We start from the raw sequence: 16,544 nt of genomic DNA, 5'->3' as shown, positions 1-16,544 counted from the left end.
AAATGATCTTTTATGTTGTAATATAACGTTAGCAAGATCCTTTTTTAATCTGATGATGGAGTCATCTATTGCTCGATAGAACAATACAAAACTCTTTTACCAACTAGTTGGTTTGCAGAAAGCAACGGAATAAAGATCACGTGTACATATTAATCATAATATTCTTTGTCTAAAAAACTGTAGTACACCGGTTATGAACAAGTACAACGGATATAATATTTAATATCAACATGCTATGAACTTATAATATCACTATAAAATATACTCCTAACTAAATGGTTTTTATGTGTCAAAAGAGGTAAAATAATACCTTAGCCAAGATTTTGATGTTTGAGGGTCTATTCTATTCAAAGTTTGGGGGTAGTATTTTTTTTATGTTAGATATTACTGCAAGCATATACGATGCAGGCAGTAAGGGCTAAGAAAGAGATAACTAGAAATAACTGGAAAATGAGAAATAGAAACTCAACTTGACGTCGAAAGAACCGACAAATGTGTGAAAAATGAAGTATTGCAAATTGTGCGTGAAATTGGATTAAATGTGGCAAAATCTTCCTATATTCCACTTTGTTTTTTCTTTTTCAATTTCAAAGTTTTGAATATCAATAGTTGATGATGTCACATTTTAATTGCTTAAGGATGGGAATATCCCAAAATTTTATCAGTGCCAATGTAAAAAATTTGATCTATCTCTCTCGAAGATAAGCTTTTTATTTGTAGGGTCCAAAACACGAACACAGCATGCAATAAAATCCACACATGAGTAATAAGTAGTTGTCGCGTGTGAATGTTTTGGGCACTCATTTACCCTTATTCTATCATTATCATCACATACTAAAATAATTGTAAATTAAATGCTGGTGTTTTGTCTGAATATTTTGCCATCTATAACAATATGTTCCTGCCATTATCAGGATTAATACTACCATTTCCAATTATTGGTGACACTACTCTATTTTCACTGACTTTAATACAAATTTTGCTTCCCATTTATGGAACACAAAAGTAACCCCACAACTATTTTTTACATGGAGGCATGGACTTTTTTCAGTTATTTTTTTACATTTATTCTACAACTTATTTTTACTTAATTCGAAATTTTTCTTTTTTATTAGAGAAAAAAAAAGGTTTTATTGGTCAACAATTCGAATTATTATTCAGCCTAATTAATTTATGATTCAGAATTTATATCCGAAGTTTTAATAGATTTACTTACATATTTCCTCTTTGAAATTTGAATCAGCACAGAGTTTAGTTTTAGAAATACTTCAAATAGTGAATTTTGAGAATATTTGCATTGGGGAGTGTTATATTTATAACTCATAACTTAATTGCTAACTATAAATAAATAATACTCTCTCCGTCCCAGATAATTTGGAACACTTTGACTCGGCACGGATTTTAAGAAATCTAATAGAAAGTGAGTTGAAAAAGCTGGTGAGATATGAGTCCTACTTTTAAAGTACGGAGTATTAGTTTTATAATAAAATGTGAGTATGAATGAGTTAGTGGAATATGGGGTCCACTACCAAAAATGGTAAAAGTGAAGTGGGACAAATTATGTAGGACGGTCCGAAATGGAATACTGGGTCAAATTATCTGAAACGGAGGGAGTAGCCATTAGATATTCAAATTAAGGGCTTAGATCATTAATCCCTAAATGTCAATACGATCAACGAAAAATGTCAATAAAGCTATAGGATTTAATTCCAAAATATATCAATATGGATAGTAATGTCAATTAACTACATGTTTAGTTATAACTAACTTTTTAAAAAAATCCCAAAACTTTAAATTCATATAACATATTATCAAATTAAAGATAATTTCATAAGGATTCCAACGATATCCTACTTGCATATGTTCCGGCGTCAAAATTTGAAAAAAAAAATCAAAATTTTTTAATTTTTTCGTATAGCAGAAATGTAAACATACTATATAAAATATGTCAATATAATACATGTAGAATGTCAATATAAGCAATGGGTTAAAATTCTTAAAGCATTGTGTTGACATTCTCAAAGCATTGTGTTGATATTTTCGAAACACTATATTGACATTTTCATCAAAAACCTTAATTTGGAGTTTTTTTTATATCTTTTTTTATTTTATTAATAAAAACGAAAATTACACGTGGCAAATTGTAAACCACACATTTTCTAAAATTTTATGACCTTGAATTAGTTGTAATTAACAATTGATCACTTTCCTACCTGCATTACTATCGAAAGTTGAAAACTAGTCTTCAAATTTTCATTTTGGAAAATGGCAGGGTGATTTGTAAAGTTGAATATCTTAGTAAGAGCACATAAATCAGAGGCCCTACTTTTTTTAGCACAAGATTTTGTAATTATTTAATTAAAAGTTCGCTTTACTTCGATTATTAATTACCGAATTTTCGTATGTGTGATGGAGCAAGTTTCATCATAATAATACAACATCAACTTTTTATCAAACCAAATGTATTCTCCTAATTATAGCTAAATTGTTACACCAAAATGAATAAGGACACCAAACACTAATTTCAAATTAATATACAAAGGATTGACGAATGAGGTATGCATCTCGTGACTCCTACCGAAAGCATATACTATGTTCGTGAATCGTTGGCACCTGCATGGTATTAATATAGGGGCGCATTATGTTCAATAAGTGAAATTCTTGCAAAAGTTAAAGTAGATCTCAGTCCTTGGATCTTTAGATTGGATGATTGTGATAATAATATTCGAGCTACATTATTACTACAACAAAAGCATTACATTATTAGTCGAGCAACATTATTAGACTAGTACACAATCTACATTATTACAATAATACATGTTATATTATTAGCCGAACTACATTATTATACTACATAATCTACATTATTAGATGTCATGTGTCATTAATCTAACGGTTACATTACAAGATCCAATGACTGAGATTTGCTTTGATTTTGACATAATTTCACTTATTGATCTGATCACATCCCAGTACTTTATCCATCAATAAAAAATAATATTAATAGTGAGCTTCCCATATTTTTATAGAAAATTAGCATAGTAAAAGAGAGAGAAAAAAAATAGGTATAATATTGTTAGCGAAAATTGACACTCACTTTATAGAGATTATAGTATAATAAAAATGTTAAAATCTTATAGGTCAAAATTAGTCAAATCGTTTACTTACTGCAGATGCAAATATCGCATGTAATGATATTTTAATTTATATTTTTGTTGGTGTTTCAATGTGTTCAGTTGGAAAACAGCATGAACCCTTCCTTGAGGAAAAAATGAACAAAAAATTGCACCCTCAGACAAGAAATAAAAGCATGACATACTAAATAATATGCAAAGAGATTATAAATTTATTTTCCTAATGAAGAGGGGGAATAAAAATATAAAAACAAAATGAGCAGTTCCAATAATGAAGAATGTAGAATCAAACCAGGTAGGAAAAGAGTGTTATTATGATGTTGAGTAATGCAGGGAAAACAAATAAGGAATAACAGATCAATAATGTTTTCTCTCTCTAAATAAAAGACCAACGTCAAAATCACAATTTCTTGGCATAGTGGTCCTATACCTTTTAATTTTGTTTTTATTACTTTTACTTAATTGTTTTTGGAATGTCTCTTTAAATATATAACAATTAGTTTTCTTTTTTAGTTTTTGTCGATCAAGTAGTCAGTTAATTATACTCAACTTTTTGGAGCTAGGTCTTGTCATTTAAAATTACTCGGCAAACCAATTACACTATCATTTTGAGCTAATTAAATTAATTATAAGTCGAATAATAATATTAATGGCGGTGTATTATTACAATGGGCGTTTTATAGTACTAGTGTGTGAAAATCACATGTACTATATAGATATAATTGTGTGTGAAAAATTGAAAATCACATAAAAATAATAAAGAGTAGGAGCTACCAATAAATGATTTCTTTCCTACCTTGTCAATTATGCAATTAATGCCGTTGATTTTCAAGATCCATCATATCTTGCGGTACACAAATTCAAATATGGAAACGAGTGAAATGGTGAGGGACTTGATCAATATATATACCATTTTCCAAACTTATTTATTAGAGTACTACTATTGAATATTTCTTGATAGTGATTGGTCTGTCGTTTTGACTCCCTAGCGATACATATTTGCATGTGAACCTATCATAAATTTGAATTCTAAGTGACACCATAAGTTAATGAATCCAAGAAGATTAACACTATAATGAATCCAAACACCAGCAATAAAGTACAGATCCGTAGGTAAGACGTTTTTCTTCTAATCAATAGACCAGAAATTTGAGTTACCAGGAATAAATATATTGATCTTCTTTTAAAAGAAGAATAAGAAGAAGAAAAATTAAAACACCACATTTAACTTTTAGTGAAGGATCACTTATTTTTCACATAGTTATGGTGTATCCTGTGTCATAAATTTGTGGAAATGTAGTTATTTACTTCTAAGAAAGATTGTTAAATATTATTGCCAATAAACAAATAGGGAAATTAATCGTATAAACAAATATAGGGAAATTAATCGTATTTTATACAAATATTCTATCTCCCCCTTTTTATATATCTAATAGTTAAAATACTAAAATACCCCTATACTTTTCAAATATATGGGCTTATGTGTTGCATATGAATTAGGGATGATATGAGTTGTTTTAATGGCCAATCACAAATTACTTTTCCAGCTTTTCTAATGTATTGTGCTCTGATTAATAACCAATGAGTGGTGTGCAATAAACTCCTTTTCATTTTCATGCATTCAACTCTTTTCAAAACATCTATTTTTTGGGCCCTTCTCACTGCCACTGCATTAATAACATTTTAACCCATCTCAATTTTCAACGCCTATATTTAATTTCTCTGTTTTCATCTTATCATAAATAGATATTTTTTCATATATCTTTTTATAATTTGATAAAAATTAATTATGAAAATAAGTGACATTCTCTTTGTATAACCTCACCTGTCCATGGATTGGCAATCATCATTCAGTAGTAGAGTAGTAGTATTATTCATTTTCTACAGTTTCTATTGACCTATATAATTACACGTTGTGACATAGATATATGTTCAACACTCTAGTGTTAAATATTCGTACATTATTGATTATTTTCACATTAATTGTGTGTGGGTGTGTAACCTATTTAATTTACTCATTACTGTATCAAATCATATATATGCAGTGTATTATCACTTCATAGTAAAATAAGAGTACCAGAATAAAGAAAATTAAAATTAAAATTGATCCATTAAAATTATTATAATGAATTATGCTACATAAGTGGTCAGCAGATCTCAATCCTTTATCATGTGCCCTTTGCGAAAGAGGAGTAGGAATATGGAAAACAGACATACTACTGTTAATTATAGGCTAATAATATAAACTAATAATTTTTTCAATAATTATTTAATCGTGTTGCTAACACTTTTAGGTATAACTTTTCTCAAATCTCGGTTCTTTATTCGTTTTAAACTATTGATAAACAATTCATGTGGCTAGTACAACAGTTGCCACTTTAATGTATTATGATTGTTTAGTCACTTAGTGCACCTTCATAATAGAAAATACAATGTACATTGTACATTAGAATAGAGTAGCTCATGTATTAGTACTACATCTTAAAAATATAAGTGATCTTTATTAATATAGTACTAAAAAATAAATTATTATCTAAGTACTACTACTTTAAAAGTGATTGATGAGATTTGTCATTCTTGAAATCGAAATGTTAATATGTCTTTTACAAGGAGATTGGAGAATGTTAGAATTTATAATAGCTTATGCGTATTCAATTTAGTCAAAAATTGATACTCCCTCCGTCCCACATAATTTGACCTAGTATTCTATTTTGGATCGTCCCACATAATTTGACACACTTCACTTTTATCATTTTTTTTAGTGGACCTCATATTCCACTAACTTATTCCTATTCACATTTTATTATAAAACTAATACTTTAAAAGTAGGACCCACATCCACCAACTTTTTCAATTCACTTACCATTAGATTTCTTAAAATCTGTACCGGACTAAAGTGTTCCAAATTATGTGGGACGGAGGGAGTATGATCAACAATCGACAGTTTGACACAATTTACTACATAATACGATGTAAATTAAAATTAAAGAAAAAATATAAATTGACCTTAGCTAAAGTTATATTAATAATTTGATGTATTAGTTACATATTAAAATTATAAATATAGTAAGTGGATAAGTTAAAAAGACTTATTAGCCTTTAACCTCATTTTTTATATTTATATTTGAATTTTCTTTCTATTATTTTTAAAATTTGAATTAAAGTAGGCACTAGTTACATATATAATTCTAAAAAAATAAAAAAATTATAAAAAATCATAAATATATAACCACAATATTATGCACTTTCCATGTACTATATATGTATCTAATATTTTAATTAAATTCATAAATAAACCTATTTTTTTGTCAAATAAACAAGAATTTGGTTGTATAAAATTTGGTTATATAGATTTATTGTTAGCTAAATTATCACCATTCAATTTGGTCAAAACTGACTACTTCTGGTCTTCTCTACCTAGAGGGGAATTTTTAGTAGCTGTCACATGATGTGAGACACAATAAGTAGGGCTCTAGACTTGGATGTTGTAGTTTTTGAAATTTATGTTCTTGAAACGGAATGTATCAATCCAAAAGAAATAATTTTATTTGTAGATTATACTCCCTCCATTTCATAGTAATAGAGTCATTTTGTCATTTTGGTACATTTTATATATAGTAATAAAGCTATTTCTATTTTTAGTAAAAGTCAACATATTTTTTCACACCTACTTTACTCTCTCTTACTTTTTTCTCTCATCATCTCTCTACCTTTTTCATTTTCCACTTTATTCTCCTTTTACTTAACTCACCAAACACAATTTTTCTTAATTTTTGTGCCGAAAAGAAACGTCTCCATTACTATAGAACGGAGGGAGTATGAGTTTTGAGTTCTTTAACATACAGTAAATAAAGTAGGAAAAAAGTTTAGGGAGAATAGTGAAAGTGGTGAAAAGTTTCCATATAAATATCTACAGTACTAATTTTTATAGACGAACTATAATAGAAAAATTATATTATCTTTTTTAAAAGAGGGGAATAAATGAAATGAAAGCTGCTATATAATGCACCAGCTCACCAACTATGACTTATGTTGAAATTTCAGAGCACTTCGAAAAGTTGACAATTAATCTACCTCCTTTGCAGTTACAAAATAGATATATAAATTCTGTACAAATTCTGTACTCCTACTCAATTACCAACTTTTCAATATTGTGGTAATATTGTGGTAAATTATAGGGGGAATATTATTTTAGTCAGCAAATTTTGTCAAATTATCATTTTGATTTGTAATATTAGAAAATAATTTTCTAGGATCCGTCAACTTCGACTTAATATTATTTGAGTTGCTTTTTTATTTTTTGACAGAAATACCCTTATGTCCATGAAGGATAATTTAATAATTTGTTCTCTCTTCTTCGTTAAAATTATTTAATTTACCCTCTCTTTCTTTTTCCCCTTCACGCTTCTCTTTTCTTCCCCATCTCAATCGTCCCAGTCCAAGTCGATTATCACACCAATAGGAAGGATTCAGATGTGATCGCAGCTAAGGTACAGAAGGAGATGCATCTCTCGTTCGTGTGGCCATTCTAGCAGGGAAGAAGGAAGAAGATAGAAAGAAAAGAGAAATAAATTATTTTAATAAAGAAGAGAGAGTAAATAGACTAAGTTATACTTCATGGCAATGAGTGTATTTATGTTCAGAAAATGAATAAGTAGCTCAAATGATATTAAGCCAAAGTTAATTGACCTCAAAAAATATTTTCAAATGTTATGGATTAAAAATGATATTAAGCCAAAGTTAATTGACCTAAAAAAATATTTTCAAATGTCATGGATTAAAAATGATAGTATGGCAAAGTTCTTGCACTAAAAGAAATGTTCCATCTATGATATAAAATGAGTCATAATTCATTTTTTACTTGGTTCCCTTGAATCTAAAACAAAATTGTTAAGAATTAAAATTCAAAACACAACAAACAGCATTATACCAACATAGAAATAATAATCTTTACGAAGCGTATTTAAAGTACTGTAACAGTTATGAAAGTTAATTTGGTAAAAAAAAATGCACAACTCATGAATTATAGCATCTGCTAAATTTTTAAGATTCTAGTCTTTCTGCAGCTAATTAATTCAGTTTTCAAATTACAGAAACTGAAAAACTCAAATCTAAAAGCAGCAAATTTGCATTGTGCTACTTTATATATAACCAATAAATTTACAACAAAAAGAGACATGAAAAAACATACAAATAAATAATCTAAAGGCATTTCAAAATGTCAGGCTATTTCATCTCCCCAATAACCAGGTTACAAAAGGCACAAGTCAAAGAAACACAGTGGTGTGGTCACAGAGCATTTACTTCTACTTGACGACCGACCGACCACGGATTCCAACGAAAACCCCTCGCCATCGAGCGCAGAGGTAGTTACACAGACGGGAAATACTTGTTCAAGTTGAAGGGAAGGGAGTAGAATTCATCACTTCTCATGTCGGTCTTGTACGAGCGGAACTTGTCCCACCAGTGCTTGCCTCTGTCTTTCCTTACTTCCGGATTCCTGTGCATGGTGTTGTCCAAGAAGAATGCCAGTATGCCCGCCACGAAAGCTTCCGATGAGAAGGGCACGTTGATCATGTCGTTGAACTGGAAAAAAGATCAACCAAAATGAGCGAACGAAGGAGATGCCATTAGGTGTGAACATATACACGAGTTTTAATTGAAGCTGATACCCATCTCTCCCCGGTGTGAACGGGACCGAATCCCTGTATAGCTGTGTACTCGTTGAAGTACTGGGGGATCGAGAATCCCAGGAAGATGGAGAACCCTAAGATGAATTTTGTTCGGAAACTGTTGAGGTTGCAGAACTGGAGGAAACTCACACCAGCCGCACCTGTGTAGATTTCGCAGTCCAAATTTAAGCTATATTGTAGATTCAATAAATATGAGGAATGAGCTCAATGGAGTGTACGCACCAACGTATGCAAAGAAGAGGCAGTACAGAGCAGCCACAATAGGTGCTGGAATTGAAGCGAAGACTGCTCCAAATTTCCCTGTGAAGAAAAGATAATTGTAGATTAAGGCATAGATTGACATGGGAAAGAATGAGATTAGCACTAAAAGAAACTGTTTTTACCAAGAACAGAAAAGAAAAGCATGAATCCAGCAGATATCTGGACTACTCTTCGACTTCCAACACGCGTCAGTGCTAATAGACCAGCATTCTCACTACATAGAAATGGAGAGAGGCAGTTAACTTTTGTGGTTGAATCAATCACAATAAAAAAAAACTTTGCACAAATTTATTATCAGGTGCTTACATGGATACAGATGACCCATTGCCAGTTCCGAACAACCCAGATAACAAGATGGCAATTCCCTGTAGAAAAATGGCACATGTACAGCATATGTATGATGACAATAAGTCTCTCTCTCTCTCTGTTAAGAGAAACAAGTGTGCAAGGATTACCTGCCAGCCAACACCACGGCTGAGAATCGATGGCGGAGTAGCAGTTGCACTCGCATATCTGGCTGCAGCAATGAATCCACCAGTTGACTGCATTTAACATAAAGATGGAGTTATCTTAAAACAAAAATAGGAGTCACAGATCAAAAACAGATAACTTCACTTTTGGGAAAGAAATTTAAAGCGAATATTCTGACATCTTAGATGACATAGGGATCTCCAACTCACATAATCTGAATGAGAGTAACACACCAAAGTGAGAGTGATTCGCATGAAAACAAACCTCTACAAGAGCAACAAAAGCAGCCATCATCATGGCAAAGGCTTCACCAGCATCAAATGACGGAGCTCCCCATTGGAAGGGATAAGGAACTCTTATCCTGCATAAACAAGCCCAAGATAGTGAGATACACATTAGTATAACATTAATTACAACTCTCACATATTTTCTTCCATAACAGTAAAGACATCCACGAAGCTCATTCAAGTAGAAACTCTAAAGTAAAGTTATCATTTGACCATGTTGCCGTCAAAATCTATCCTCTATTAAATTTTTAAGATGAGATGCGAGACAGTACAACATTAGTTCATCTAGTAAACAATACACACTTGGTGTCTATTTCCGTATAATTTTTGGAAGCTCCTTTTCACTTTTCTTTCTATTATCTCGTTCCTCGTCCTCCCTCTTTCTACCTCCCCCTCCGTCCCCTATGGTGCCCAAACCTCAGTCATTCCCTTATCTTTCACACTTAGGTACCTAATCCAATGTTTCTATCCCCAATCATATTATTCACATCACATCATTCATTTTAGAGCACTGGGTGCATAAGCACGATAAGCATTAATGTTGAGTATAACTGCTAAACCTACCATGGAGCAGCATCAATGAGTCCTGCACGATCAGTTCTGCAACTTGTTTGGGTCTTTGGCGGGCTATCGTTATAGGCCCCTCCTACAGTAAGTATATGGGCAAAGATCCATACAACTACCACCGAGAATAAAACGGCAAAGCGGTCTAGGATATCCTTCCCTGGTTTGACAAAGTGGACCAAATACTGCAGGAAACATACGATTGATTTTACAAGAGTGCATAAAGTCAGTGAATATTGCAATAATATACAGATGTGGCTAATAAAGTTAACTGGTTTTTCAAACTTTACCTGAGAAAAGATAACTAAGACAATGAGCATTGGCAGCCCAATCTCAATGCATTTGGCAACCTAATTAAACCAAGGAAAAATATGAAATTCAAGATTGAAAGGGTTAATATCACAAAGCACTAAGATGCAAGTATTAGCAGAGCATCCTTGAGAGTGAGAGGGATATCATCTTTTGTGTGTGGTGTGTGAAAGAGAGGGAAGCTGCACGGAATTGCACGCACCCCAGGAAAAGCAAACTCGTAGAGCCCAAAACCAGCAAGAGCAACTAGAGGTACAGATGAGAGCGGACTCAGAAATCTGGATAACAAATAAATTAATGGATTAGTAACACATAAACATTGGCACAATTAAATTACATGGTAGATATAGACTTCTATATCAATTTCACAGAGTATGTATTGAAAGTAAACCTAACTTGTACAAGAACCTCATTCCTCATCACCAAAAAGGAAGAAAAAGAAACCATGTCAGAAGAAGAGATACGATTAGGGTTTTTGGACGACATAGAGTAATGAAATGACTTTAAAAATGGCTACGGTTTTAAAGATATTTCAGTCAGCAGACAGGCTGCTACACCTATAAGTTTAATTAAAGCACTTGAAGCACTTCAACCATGGACAAATCAAGCAGAATGCGTATGATAAAGGTATTGCACCTTGCAACATTACGCCATAGACCACTGAATCCTAGCACAATTTGAATGGTTGAAGCAACAATAAGTGCACCCTGTGTTGCCCGCATGATCTTCTTGAACCTCTGCATGTCCATTTAAAGTTAACCACATTAAGGAAATACTACTGCTAAAATTAAAAAATTAATTTGCATTACAATCACTGCTTGAACACAAGACTCAATGCATCTTCAGAAGATCAAAGGTGCAACAGCAACAGGATCAAGAAAACGAACCGATACAGGATCAGGGTCATCCCATCTACCAGACAGAATAATCGATATTGTGGGTGCGACAAACGTGTATGAACCTCCGATTACAACAGGTAATCTGGTGCCAAACCACGTTTGCAACAGTGTGTTTAACCCCGCAACGAACAATAGCGTCTGAATAACTTTTGCTTTCTCCTCCTGAAAGAAGCCAAGCTTAACTACATTGCAAATAGAACCAAACAGCAGCAGTATAACTGGAAATGATCATAAAAATGCCTCACATTTCCACCACCCATTTGAGGAACCAGGGCAGTGGGAATGATGACCGTCGTGCCAAGCATCACCAGATAATGCTGGAATCCAAGAAGGATCGCCTCCGCTGAACAATATCAACCACACAGAGTGAGAAAATTTCCAGCCCATATCAGTGCATGCAAAGAAATATCATCCGGTTGTTGCAGAAAGATAGTGGGTATTGAATCTTAAATGGTGATTAAATTCAAGAAATTAGAGAATCTTATGACAAATCAATTAGGTACACCACTGCTAGACAAGTTGCGGAGTATACAATCAAGACTTCAATAGTGAAGTGCGTGTGAAATGCAGCATAGCACTCTAAAACTTCAAATTTTAAATGGAAAGGCAAATAATATGGTGGAACCCAATTAGTAAGTGCAAACATCTGTTTAAGGAAAATGAATAAAGATCCCACACACAACAGAGTAAGAAATTAAGCATCTAGTAAAAGCAAGCTGGGGTAATAAGAGAAAAAGGAATCACAGAATCAGAAAATATTTGATGCTAGTTGGCCACACAAGAATCAATCAACAAGGAAGCAGAAATAATAGGTGTTGGAGCAACTGGCTCCACCCAATATTCTGCAAACACTTTCTACCAAAACCCAGAAAACAATTGACTCAAAGAATATACACCAAGAATTCTTCAAGCTAAAAGAGAAAAAGTATAAAAATAGGGCTACAGCAAATCCCCAACCACCCATACTAAATTTAAAAACAGAATATGCTAAAAACGTGACAAAAGCAGCAAATTCATGAGATACTGACGCCATGGAGGAGGGCTGGTAATGCAGTAGGAAACTTTGGGAAGCTGATCTTTCGGCGGATGCGGCGCCGGCTCGTCGGCCTTCGGTGGTGGACCTCCGCCTGCCATGTCTTGCTTCTTCTAATCTTCAATGTTTGCACAAGAAAGGGTAACAACAAAAACAAAAAAAGAAACTTAGTTAGAAAAAATTAAAATAAGCAACAAATGCAAAAGCCCCAAATCTGCAAATACCCAGATCAATAACCTTCAAAAGTGCTGCAATTCAAGAGAGAAAAAAAAGGGAAAACCACACAAAAAAAGAGAGCTCACCACACACCAACCTATCTGAGCTAACAGTAGCTAGAAGAAATCGAAGAGCGCAAAATTTAGGAAGAGATAAGGATGGAAATGAAGGTGCAACAGAAGAAAGGTGTGTGTGTGTGTGTGTGTTAAAGAAGTGTCATTATTGCAAGAAAATCAGTATTATAAACAGAAAAAAAGCAGGAAAAAAAGATGAACAGGAGAGAAAAGAAAGGCACCTAAATAGTGAAACTTTTGAAGAAGGGGAAAATCAAGTGAGGGTGTAGAAGTGAGCCAATGTCAATCGATGGAACGACCCCACCTCAAGTAAAGAAAATTGGAAATAAAGCAGAAAGCTTGAGCAAAGGTAAGGAAAAGTGTGCACAAAAAATGTGAAAAAAAGAATCACCTGCACCGAGCAAGGCTTGTGAACTGTCAAACCCTCTTTAGAAAAAGCAAAGGTAAAGAATGCAGAAAAACATTAATCTCGGCGTGAAGAGAATCTCTTAACAAAGGTTTGTTTAATGCTTTGTTTTTTCTCTTTTCCTTTTTCTGTGTTGTTTGTTTCCTTTTCTGGCAGAGGATAAGAGTGTTTAATGTCAGTAAAATATTATTAAGAGAACTTAGTATATTTAATCTGAATTAAGATCTTTTTTAAATCGGGTCCATTCATGTGATCTGAAGTTTCAAATAACTTGATTTTATTTAAATGACTACTGTAATTCAAATTGAAAATAAAGACTTTAATCAATGTAATAGTGTGCAGTTTCGATCTAAGTTCAAACTTAAGAATATGGAGTGCAATGAGTATACCTTTTCATACTATTAACTTTTTTTATTCAAGCTTTAGTTTTGTATAGTTTGGTCAAAATAATATTCCTGTGAAGATACATTTCTTTAACAAAATTTTATAACCATTGCAGTAAAAAATGGTGAATAGAATTTCTAAAGTACTATCGATAATGTTTCCAAAGTCTATTTTAGTATTGAATATGAATTCACGATAATAAAATATTTAGGGGTGATTGACCAATTGATAAAAATTGTAGCTACATTCGAAAGGGAATATTGGGATGCCCAAACGAGAGAGTGAGACTGTGCTAAGGGATACCAAACAATGCACACCGACACATTCTTTTCATACCATTTTTTATTTAGCAACTTGCATTTTTATGTACATATAGGCTTTGCTTTAATTTTGTATTGTTTTGAAATACTCCATATATACGTATATTAACTTCACATACGAATATACGATAATTCAGCCGCGGTCATTATCAGAATGCATAAATAGATATTACTAGTAGGTGTTGTATTTTCAAAATGCTAAGTATTTTTAGATAATTTCGATCATTGGGGTGTTATATTGCTAACTCAATACCTAATTGCTAACTATAACTAAATAATAGCTATTAGATATTCAAATTAAGGGCCTGGATCATTAACCACGAAATGTCAATACGATCAACAAAAAACGTCAATAAGGGCATATGATTAATTCCATAAAATATCAATAGGGGTATTAATGTCAATTAACTATATATTTAGTTATAACTAACTTTTAAAAGAAATCCCAAAACATTAAATTCATATAACATATATCAAATTAAAGATAATTTTATAAGGATTCCAACGATATCATACATGCATATGTCCCGACGTCAAAATTTGAAAAAAAATTCGAAATTTTTTCAATTTTTTCGTAAAGCAGAAATGTCAACATACTATATAAAATATGTCAATATAATACATGTAGAATGTCAATATAAACAATGGGTTAACATTCTTAAAGCATTGTGTTGACATTCTCAAAGCATTGTGTTGATATTTCCGAAACACTATATTAACATTTTCATCTAAAACCCTAATTTGACGTTTTTTTTATCTTTTTATTTTATTAATAAAAATGAAAATTACACGTGGCAAATTGTAGACCACACGTTTTCTAAAATCCTATGGCCTTAAATTAATTGTAGTTAGCAATTAAGTGAAGAGTTAGCAATTAATCACTCTCCTTCGATCATTGATAAAGATTTTTATATAACTATACATAAAAACTCTATAAAAGGGTAAACAATTAAAATATTAATTTAGCCCATGAATGTGGATAGACTGTGTGTAAGTCGAGATAGAGAATAAATTCATGTCATTGTTGTTATGCTTATAGTTTCAACAATTTCATTCATTACAATTGACATTTTTCAGTATCTTCATTATTTTCAATACCGATATAGAGGCTATAATATTAGGTAAATATAACTCCAGCAAATTTCCAGCACTGCGGCGCTTTTATTCCCTACTAATACCTACCATATGTATATGGTGGAGTATTATATTTTCTTCTTTATCTCTTATGTTGATTTCTCTTATATCTCATTCAATAAATAATGGTTCGACATAAATAAGTGGAAGTAGTATTTGACATGTAAAAATAGTTCACATTGCCGAAAAAATTGTCAAATTTATCAATTTTGCAATTTTTTAAATAATCAATTCATAATTTTAATAATGTTTTCAATTATCTCGGGATTAAAAAAAAATCGACCTCCTATACATCTTCAATAATAGATGTATAGTAGGAGTACTATGCTTGTATCAACTTTATTTATGAAAATGTATAGAGAACTGATTTTTTTGTTGTTGTTGTTGTTATATAACGATTGAAAAAATTATACAATATAATTGATTTTTTATTTATATTATGAAATTAATCATAAATTGTTTTAATTTGATGATTTTTCTAGTAGAGTTAAGTCTAACCTATAGTGTCAATGAATTGAAGTGTAACGCTCCGCGCATTAACATTATCATATACTAATACAGGAGCATATTAGGGTCCTAATAGCTTCTCAGTGTCAAACACAACACAAATCATAGCCCTTGGATCATTGGATTGTATGGTTGTGATAAGCTACATTATTGTATTGAAAGTTTACATTATTAATCGAGCTATATTATTAGACTAAAAATTTACATTATTATACTAAAATGTCTATATTATTAGACTAAAAATCTATATTATTATATTAAAATATTATATTATTATCCGAACTACATTGTTAGAATATAAATCTACATTATTAGATAACGTGTAGCATTGATCTAACCACTCAATTACAAAAACCAATAGACTGCTAGTACTTAATTTGAGTTTTACTTTTATTTAGCATTTGGATATGCCCTAAGATTGCCTAATTTAATATATACGAACGTTAACTCAAATGGTTGGAGCCATATAATTGCCTCAGTTTTAATTTGTTTATTAGGACAATTTATATTTAATATGATTGATCAAGTGACATGTGCTAAGATTGACTAACAAAAACGTGACACCACAAAATTGTATGAATTCTAGTGCCTTGTGTAAGCCATGTGGCACTACAAAAAATAAAAAATAATAATTGGAGTATGTGTTTGGTACTATTTATTAATATGTGGGGGGCGCTTTGTGTCATTAGATAAACGATTGATTGTGGTTTGGTGAATTGGCCTTTTCATGCTCATCGCAATCTTCAACTGTAATTGTTTTATTCTATTTCCATCCCTTAACCTTGTTAGTATGTCATCTTCACCCATATAAAGTTTACACTATGTAGAGTAAGAAATATCTATTCTATCTAT

General features: G+C 31.8%; 1 protein-coding gene across 4 annotated transcripts; it reads right to left on the bottom strand.

The window, feature by feature from the left end:
* Window positions 1-8,246: 8,246 nt before the first annotated feature.
* LOC125205446 (nucleobase-ascorbate transporter 6-like) lies at window positions 8,247-13,447 on the bottom strand. Of its 4 annotated transcripts, none has more exons than XM_089060895.1 (15): window positions 13,333-13,447; window positions 12,647-12,769; window positions 11,864-11,961; window positions 11,607-11,780; window positions 11,356-11,456; window positions 10,922-10,997; window positions 10,701-10,760; window positions 10,411-10,595; window positions 9,824-9,920; window positions 9,544-9,630; window positions 9,395-9,453; window positions 9,211-9,302; window positions 9,050-9,127; window positions 8,807-8,967; window positions 8,247-8,720 (listed from the first exon to the last, which is right to left on the bottom strand). In XM_089060895.1, the coding sequence occupies exons 2-15, from the start codon at window positions 12,750-12,752 to the stop codon at window positions 8,505-8,507; spliced, it is 1,590 nt and encodes a 529-aa protein (XP_088917021.1). In that variant the 5' UTR covers window positions 12,753-12,769; window positions 13,333-13,447; the 3' UTR covers window positions 8,247-8,504. The 4 variants fall into 4 exon arrangements, with proteins under 4 accessions (XP_088917021.1, XP_047960337.1, XP_047960335.1 ...); XM_048104380.2 differs by lacking the exon at window positions 13,333-13,447 and adding an exon at window positions 13,163-13,250; XM_048104378.2 differs by lacking the exon at window positions 13,333-13,447 and adding an exon at window positions 12,954-13,131.
* Window positions 13,448-16,544: the final 3,097 nt, after the last annotated feature.

This window comes from Salvia hispanica, chromosome 6, assembly GCF_029641045.1.
Source record: "Salvia hispanica isolate PSC_SH4W2 chromosome 6, Shi_PSC_v1, whole genome shotgun sequence".
Classification (NCBI taxonomy): domain Eukaryota; kingdom Viridiplantae; phylum Streptophyta; class Magnoliopsida; order Lamiales; family Lamiaceae; genus Salvia; species Salvia hispanica.
The sequence above is the reverse complement of the archived record's forward strand: the minus strand, read 5'-3'. Positions and strand labels throughout refer to the sequence as shown.

Excerpts from the sequence above, each read along its gene's own strand:
- LOC125205446 (XM_089060895.1), bottom strand. The coding sequence starts at position 12,752 with ATGGCAGGCGGAGGTCCACCACCGAAGGCCGACGAGCCGGCGCCGCAT. Across the intron at positions 11,781-11,863 it reads CTCAAATGGGTGGTGGAAAT|GAGGAGAAAGCAAAAGTTAT; the intron begins GTGAGGCATTTT and ends GGCTTCTTTCAG. Across the intron at positions 11,457-11,606 it reads ATGACCCTGATCCTGTATCG|AGGTTCAAGAAGATCATGCG; the intron begins GTTCGTTTTCTT and ends ATGGACATGCAG.